The sequence below is a fragment of the Ahaetulla prasina genome, chromosome 6 (assembly GCF_028640845.1).
Source record: "Ahaetulla prasina isolate Xishuangbanna chromosome 6, ASM2864084v1, whole genome shotgun sequence".
Lineage (NCBI taxonomy): Eukaryota > Metazoa > Chordata > Lepidosauria > Squamata > Colubridae > Ahaetulla > Ahaetulla prasina.
Genome location: NC_080544.1, coordinates 17081171 through 17090282, shown reverse-complemented (window position 1 = coordinate 17090282; position 9112 = coordinate 17081171). Strand labels below are relative to the sequence as shown.

At 40.6% G+C, this 9112-nt stretch overlaps 1 protein-coding gene across 1 annotated transcript in view; it reads right to left on the bottom strand.

Moving 5' to 3' along the window:
* Positions 1-4048: 4048 nt before the first annotated feature.
* Positions 4049-9112, bottom strand: part of PKD2L1 (polycystin 2 like 1, transient receptor potential cation channel) — a 107547-nt gene continuing 102483 nt past the window's right edge. Inside the window, exons 16-17 of the mRNA XM_058188086.1 lie at positions 7691-7817; positions 4049-4815 (exon numbers count right to left, since the gene is read on the bottom strand). Of these exons, the coding sequence (XP_058044069.1) occupies positions 4600-4815; positions 7691-7817 (343 nt within the window). The 3' untranslated portion in view covers positions 4049-4599. The remainder of the gene's footprint in view (positions 4816-7690; positions 7818-9112) is intronic.

Below are 9112 nucleotides of genomic sequence, written 5' to 3'. Positions count from 1 at the left end.
AAATAGCAAATCTATACAATGCATGAAAGTGCTTTTTCTTGGGTGCTTTTTGAGTCTAGCCCACACTCTAGAATTCCAGGTTAACCAAGTACTTAGTTAGTACTTAGTCTAGCCCAGGGGTGTCAAACTTTATTTCATTGAGGACCGCATCAGGGTTGTGACCTCGGGGAGGCGGAGGGTGTGACCAGCTTGATATCACACATCAAGGCTCCATTTTCGACCGTGTGTGGCCCTCCCGAGCTCTGTTTTCACTAGCAGAGGGCTGCAGGAGGCCGTTGTGGCCGAAAATGGAACAAGAGGGCCATGTGCAGCCCTCCCGAGCTCCGTTTTCACTGGCAGAGACACCGTGGGCCAGTCCGCTGTTTCCAGGGCGGGCCCATGGGCCGGATCTAAGCATCCTGCGGGCCGGATATGGCCCACACTCCTGGTCTAGCCTTACTTTCCTTCTGAAATCTGCCAAAGACAGCAAGTTAAAGATTAACAATGCCTAGCATATAATGGATTAATGTATTGCCTAGACATTAAAAAATACTTGCACTTCTATTTCAGGACATTTGTAAGATAACTAGACACGGAGAAGGCATTTAATAGTCAAGAATGCATCTAAGGAGCAGTGGATTGCAATCCTGTGTACACTGTGTGAAAATAATAGCTGCATGTACTTCTGTCATCTGAATAACTGGCAGGAAACTTCAGCCTCAGAAGGCATGTTTTGTTAATGGTTGTGCATATTATCCTTACCTACTGACTGACTTTTTTTTTTTAATATTTAGCGTCTATGATACATACCCATCCTTATTATATTATTATACTCTAGGAATGTTGACATTTTACCATGATCAAAATCTTCTGACTACATTATCAGAAAATAATATATAGTATATATATTATTCAATAATAATAATATAATATATATAGTATATTATTTTCTTATGTATAAATCAGACTATTTATGCTAAGCATCATGCTGATCTTTAGCCAGGTTTCAGAACCGTCACTTGAATATTTGAATCCTAGCACTATTGGTATAACAATAATATACCAGGTAATTACAATTTCTAGTATGGACTTGGTTTTCCTACAAGAAGTGACACCTGTGCAGAAAAGTCCCTTCTGCAAATTCTGACTGTCAAATACAGAGATTACCGTGAACCTTTTAAAACAAAAATTGCAAAATTTGAGTCCAGTTGGTGCTTTAAAACCAGAGGTGGGTTTCAGCAGGTTCTGATCAGTTCTGGAGAAACGGTAATGGAAATTTTGAGTAGTTCAGAGAACCGGTACTAAAAATTCTGACTGGCCCTGCCCCCAGCTATTCTCTGCCTCCCAAGTCCCAACTGATCGGGAGGAAATGTGGATTTTGCAGTATCCTTCCCCTGCCATGCCATGGCCACCAAGCCACACCCATAGAACCAGTAGTAAAAAAATTTGAAACCGGCTTCCGGTTTGGCTCCGCTGTGTTAATGGCGGCGATTTCAGTCCGCCCGTTCTTTGTGATTCTGTGAGAGCTGTTTAGACAGTGCTAATCTTCTGTCAACAGCTCGTAAATCTCTGCCCTCGGGCAAAGAGGGGGAGATGAGCATTTGAACTGAAGTTTGAGCCCCCAAGAAAAGCCCCAGAATGATTTCTGGTGGTTTGATGGGAACGCCTTCGATAGTTCAAAAAGCTCCAGAGTCCAGAACGCCTGCAAAAGCAGAGCAAACGCAGCGCCCATCTCCGTGACTGAAGAGGATTACTGATAAATTGTCAACACGGAAGAATCGAAAGCAGGAGGGCTGGCATTTGTTTGTAAGATGATTTTAACTCCCTGACAGAGAAGTTATTTGAAGAGTGGAGATGAAGAAAGATGGCGTTTTGTTTTTTGAAAGTGAAAGCTAAGGAAATGCTGATTACAATTGCTGGTGTGGAACCTCTAAGAAGAAAATAACAAGATTTTTTTTTCTAAATGGATTTCTTTTTTTTTTTAAAAAAAAATCTATTTCTTTTTTTATTATCTTTTTTTTACAGTGTTTAAGAAGAAAAATTTATTGGGTTTTTTTTTTTATTCCTCCCCTTTTTTTTCTTCTTCTTCTTGATATTACTTAGTTTAAAATGGCTTTTAAGCAAAGAGATTTAACCACTTCTAAATTATTGGAAATATCTTCACTTCAGGTACGGAAATTGAAAGAAGATATTAAAGACAGTCTAAGGAATTTTTACAGGAGCTTATGGGCTCATCTTTCAGAAATAGATCAAAATTTAATGAAATGGAGAAAGAAATACTGGATTTTAAAGATTTGGTGGAAGAGCAGAGTAAGGAGATGAAAAATTAAAGGAATCAATTACTCCATTATTGCTATCTAGTACACAGACAGAAGAAAGACTGAATGAATTTAACCAAATTAATTTAGATTTGCAAAGGAAAATAGATGAAGTTCAAATTAATTTGAATTTAGAAAATAAAATAGATGATATTCAGGTTAAGGCTGATAAGGCAGAGGAAGAAAGGGTTATATTACAATATAAATTAATGGAATATGCTATAAGGGTAAGGGTTTAAGAGAATTTAAAGAGGAAAATTTGAAAGAGATTTTTATTCAGGCCTTTGCCCAGATAGAGGAATGGAACCAGAAGATTTTGAAGTTAATATTGAAAAATTTATCGTGTTAATTCCTGGTGGGCAAGGCAGAAGTGTTTACCGAGAGATGTGGTTATTTTTTTTACAAATAAGAGGATTAGGTATGGAATTTTGCAAGCATTTTATAAAAATAAATTTCAAATATTAGGACAAGATATAATAATGATGAAGGAAATTCCTCCTAAAATGTTAAGAAGAAAAGAATTTGCCTTTCTGGTGGATGAGCTTAAGAAACATCAGATATATTTTAGATGGGAGGTTCCAGCAGGTTTAACACTGAATTATAAAGGAAGAAAAGTATTTTCTCAATACAATTTGTAAAGCACAGATTTTATACTAATGTATTAAAGATTGGGAATTCTTTGTTAACAGATGTTAAGTTGAATGGTGAATAGATGGTTGAAAATGTGTAAGATAGAAGAAGGGGAGGGAGAATGTTTAATTTTATTAAATATGATTATGGTTAATTTTTGTAAATGACTTATTGTGGATATAAATGTGTAATTTTAGGGGTACTATATGATATATTAAAGGTATAAAGGAATAGGAAGATGGAATATTGTTTAATTTTGGAGGATAGATAGTAAAATTTAGGAACTTGGATTAAATATTATATTTAAGAGATGGATGTAATGTTAATTAGAATGTAATTGTTATAATAGATATATTGTGGATGATATAGGTGTAATTTTAACAATGTTATTTGACATAAGTAAGGTAAAGTGAAGATTTTAATTATTACAATTGACACTTTGGATATTTGTAATATTATTTGTTGTATATATAAATGTTAAAGATGTGAAAAGATGGACTATTGCTTACCCCTGAAGGTTGGACAGAAAAATTAAAGAAACTAAGTTGGAAATATGAACTATTTTTGAGAGATTGCTAAGGGAAGAAAGACATTTTAGAAGAAACCTTGGTGAATATTGGAAGATGGAACGTTGTTTTGATATTGATTGATGAAGGTTGGATACGTACTTTATACAAGAATAACCACTAACTCAATTGGAAACTTTGAGAATTCTAGGAGTGGAATGGTCTGATATATAATGGAGTGGAAGAAAAGTATCTTCTTTGTCTTTGGAAGGAGTGGAGGTTTTAAGGAACGACTATGGATTATGATTTGTGCTAGATTTTAATTTTGTTGTTAGTTTTATACCCTGTACTCGGTTCTCGGAAGTCCTGGGGGTGGGGAGGAAGGGAAGGGAGGGGAGGGGGTAGAAAATGGATTGATAGTTAATGTACAAAGATGATTGAAGATGTATAATTAATGTAAGATCGGACCTGCCTGGTTACTACTTTAGAATGAAGGGAAAGAAGGAGTAGAAGAGAGAAGGAGGAAAGAGAAGAGGAGGAGGAGGAAAGGAAGGAAGGAAGAGGGAAGAGGAGAAGAAAGGAATAGGGAGGAAAGAGGAGAGGATGTAGATAAGAGAGGGGGAGGATGGTTATGGAAAGTAGAAGAAGGTAAAGAAGGAGAGTAAAAGGAAAAGGAAGGGGGTGGTGACCAGGCAGATCCGATTAATTGTATATGAGGGTACATTAAATATGTTATTGGATATGTTATTGGATAAGAATGTCAAAATAAAACTTTTTAAGACAAAAAAAAAAAAAAAAATTTGAAACCTACCACTGTTTAAAACCACTGGAATACAAATTTTAAAACGCAGAGAACGTTTCCTTTTTAATTTCATTTGTTCATATATGGCCAAATACTGTAGATAAATCTGCCAAGACCCTTCTGCTTTGTCCCTTCTGCATCAATCACCCAACAATAAGACTAGTAGAGTTTACAAAAAGGTTAAAAGAACTGCTCACCCACTCAGTTCTGACATGAATGGGGTCCCTACCCCAAAAGCACCTTTTTGTAAAGAGAGGGCCAAAGATATTCCTAGAGGCTGGATGAAAACATCATAAAATGCTTTACTGGTCTAAATATAATGAAAAAGCAAGAGTAATTAATGCCACGTGTATTCAGGAATAAGCTAGAAATTCCTGTTAGATTTGAACTGGATGGATTTGGGAGTTTGAGAGTTTAATAGGTCTAATCTGGACAGAAGGGGGTAGACCCCCTGACTCCTGTTCAGAGAGTTCACACTGATATAATTCTCCTGCACAGGGGCTGCTTCCAATCCACTTTCGTCTGCAACAACCCGTTCAGCAGTCTGTGGAGCCAGGTTGTCTTGAATCAGTCGGTCTCCCTGCAAGCAAGGAGAGGGGAAAAGACACTGTGATATGAAGGAAAGACTAAGCGATTCTTCCAAAAGCCAGATTTTTCCTTCATCTAGGGTGGCAATGAGCTATTTGCATTGCTCTGTTCGCTTTTGGGGTATATTGAGTGTAGTGACTTGGAATTTCCGGGGGAAAGTAAACGGCATAAATAAAACTTGAGTGCCAACAAACAGCAAAAGAAAAGTGCTAAATAATTTCTGATACCCGAATTCAGTACAGATTCCTTTATTGGTCTGGGAATTGTAGATGTGAGGTCCGGTCACACCCGGTTGTCAAAAATGAATTCATACAAAGGCATGTCATGAAAATATAGAAAAGTATTTCTTGCAGGCTTTTCCCTAGACCAGTGATGACTAACCTTTTTGCCTTCATTTGCCAAAAGCGGGGGTCGCGTGGGGGAGGGTTGCAGGGGTGTGCATGCCCATACCCATAATTCAATGCACCCCCCCCCGCATGCACGCACGACCTCCCCCATGCAACCCCTACTTTTGGCACACAATGGCATGGTGGGCATGGTAGGCCCATTTTTCACCCTCCCCAGGCTCCAGAAGCTTTCTTGGAGCCTCAGGAGGCCAAAAACGGCCTTCTGCATCACCTCGGAGGCCCTCTGGAGCAGGGGTCACCAACTTTTTTGAACCTCAGGGACCTCTAAATTCATAAGCCCACCATCAAGGAACTGAATGACTACAGACCAGTTGCTTTAACATCTGTAATCATGAAAACCTTTGAAAGGCTAGTGCTTTCCTACCTGAAAACCATCACGGATCCGCTGTTAGACCCCTTGCAATTTGCATACCGAGCAAATAGATCAACAGATGATGCTGTTAATATGGCTCTGCACTACATCCTACAACATCTTGAGTCTCCAAAGACCTATGCAAGGGTCCTTTTTGTAGACTTTAGTTCAGCATTCAATACCATCATTCCAGACATTCTCCTAACTAAGCTAAACCAGCTACAGGTACCGGAACAGGCTTGTAAATGGATCACAAGCTTCCTAACAAACAGGAAGCAGCAGGTGAAGCTAAGCAAGATCACATCAAATACCTGTACAATTAGCACAGGGGCCCCCCAAGGCTGTGTGCTCTCCCCACTTCTCTCTGTATACCAATGACTGCATCTCCAATGATCCATCAGTTAAGCTACTGAAGTTCGCAGATGACACAACAGTGATTGGTCTCATTCGAGACAATGACGAATCTGCATATAGACGAGAGGTCAAACGACTAGCCTTGTGGTGCAACCAAAACAATCTGGAACTGAACACACTCAAAACCGTAGAAATGGTGGTAGACTTTAGGAAAAACCCTTCCATACTTCCACCTCTCACAATACTTGACAACACAGTATCAACAGTAGAAACCTTCAAATTTCTGGGTTCAACAAAGAATGTTCTTTCTGCGCCAACTCAGTAAGCTCAAACTGCCCAAGGAGCTGCTGATCCAATTCTACAGAGGAATTATTGAGTCTGTCATTTGCACCTCTATAACTGTCTGGTTCGGTTCTGCAACCCAACAAGAAAAACAGACTTCAGAGGATAATTAGAACTGCAGAAAAAATAATTGCTACCAACTTGCCTTCCATTGAGGACCTGTATACTGCACGAATCAAGAAGAGGGCCGTGAAAATATTTGCAGATCCCTCGCATCCTGGACATAAACTGTTTCAACTCCTACCCTCAAAACGATGCTATAGAGCACTGCACACCAGAACAACTAGACACAAGAACAGTTTTTTCCCGAAGGCCATCACTCTGCTAAACAAATAATTCCCTCAACACTGTCAGACTATTTACTGAATCTGCACTACTATTAATCGTTTCATAGTTCCCATCGCCAATCTCTTTCCACTTATGACTGTATGACTATAACTTGTTGCTGGCAATCCTTATGATTTATATTGATATATTGATCATCAATTGTGTTGTAAATGTTGTACCTTGATGAATGTATCTTTTCTTTTATGTACACTGAGAGCATATGCACCAAGACAAATTCCTTGTGTGTCCAATCACACTTGGCCAATAAAAAATTCTATTCTATTCTATTCTATTCTATAATTTTAAATCCTGCAGACCACTAATATGATCTGCCTAATGACTGGCTGGGTCGGCGTGGCTAGGTGATCATGTGACTAGGTGAGTGTGGCCAACTTAATGTCACTCACATCGAGGGGTGCCTCACTGGCCTTTACTTGCCCATCCCCTCCCAGTCACTCCTTGCCTCCCCGCCCAGGCTCCTTAGGGCCCCAACAGGAAGCAGTTGTTGGAGCTAAGCAGCCACCACAAGAAAGAGTTGGCAAAACAGCTGGCTCGGTTCAAATTAGATCTGACCGAGAAGGAGGCTCAACAGAAGCACCTCACTGAGGACTACAAGCATAGGCTTTCCAAGCAGAGGGAAGACCTGCAGGAGTGCAAGGCCAGGTACTGGTACCTGGAGGCTCAGCAAGCTGAGATGGTCAGCCAGTTTCAGGTTATGATGCAGTCCCATTGGAACAAGGCCCTCTGGCTCTTCACCACCAGCAGTGCTTCTCTCCAGCCTTCACCCAAAGACCCACACCAGGAGGCTGAAGCAGACCCTGAGTCAGAATTTCTGTCCCCCTCTGACCCGCACAAAAAGACCCCAAAGGGGGAGACTCTCTGCAGCCACACAAACGTTCATTGCACATATCCTGCCCAGGGGCTGTAGTTTGAGGACCCCGATTTCATGCAATATAAAAAATGCAAATAATTTTTCTGTGGACCACCAAAATTTTCTTGTGGGCCACCAGTGGTCCATGGACCACCAGTTGGTGACCGCTGATATAGACCATCTCCAAGCCATTCATGATAGTCTGCTGACATACCTCAGGAACTGAGTCTTTTTTCTTCATTTTGCTCCTTTCAAGGTCTTCCAATTTAATTACCAAGGCTTCTGTCTTGGTTATGATGCCACCAACAGAATTCTCCAACTTTAGCACTCGCCGCAGGAGTCTGTTGAGGGGGAGAGACGGAAGCTTTGAAAACCCACTTTTAAAATAGTATCTAGAATATAACATAGCAACAGTCAAGGCCATTCCCTGCAAGTACAGTTTCATCTAGTTCTGATGCATGCACAGCATCTATTAGCATATGAAGAGTTTTGCCTGGTCACAAGTGATCCTGAGAGTAGGGATATAATTTCAGCATGAATTAATGGAAGTGGTTTACCATCTTATCTATATAAAAAAGGCTGTATGTATGTATGTTCCAGCATAACTCTGGAACGCCTTGAGCAATTTCAACCAAACTTGGTACTCAGATTACTTACTATCTGGAAACAAATACTGTGTGTGTGTGTGGGGGGGGTAAGACACCCCTGGTGTGCGGGTGTGTCAGTGTGTGTGTGTTCCAGCATAACTGTGGAACACCTGAGCCGTTAAGGAAAGCGAGTGCAGCATCCTAGAGTGGCAATTGTTTGTGATGTCATAGGAGGGGGAAGGAAGAGCCTGGACCATTAAGGAGAGTGAGTGTGGCATCCTAGAGTAGAAATTGTTTGTGATGTCAGTTCCTTCACAGCTTCCTCTGGAAAGGCAGCCGTAACGTTCTCTCTCCAGTGGAGCAATGGGGAAGCGCCTGATGGATTTGGGACAAAGTGACAGGATCATAGACAGGGTGGGAAAAAGGAGCACATAAGAGGAGGAAGGGAGAGGGCAGGGATGATGGGCAGGGGAGTAGGAGGAAGAAAGGCCCCTCTCAATGGCTCCCTGTCAGACAAAGGCTTTGACGTCAATAAATACCCGGGCAACACCAGGTTACTAGCTAGTTTTAAATAAAAAGCTCCATTTCAGAGAATACAAAGCAATACATTGAATCAGAGAGGATGAGCTATGTTCTTATGTGCCTTGAACAAAAGCATGGAAGATCCTGAAATTAGAAGTTTCCTGAACAAAGAGCAGGGAGAATAAAAGAGAAGACAGTACTGTAGATCCCAGGTAGACTTTCCTATTTGAAGAACCTCGGTGGCGCAGTGGTTAGAGTGCAGTACTGCAGGCTATTTCTGTTGCCTGCCGGCTGCCTGCATTTTAGCAGTTCAAATGCCACCAGGCTCAAGGTTGATTCAGCCTTCCATCCTTCCGAGGTGGGTAAAATGAGGCTCCAGATTGTTGGGGGCAATATGCTGACTCTGTAAAACTTCTTAGAGAGGGCTGTAAAGCATTGTAAAGTGGTATATATGCCTAAATGCTATTGCTATTTATAATTCATTGCCTCTTGTAGGCAGTAGGTTGGGAAGAATAGAACACTTGAAG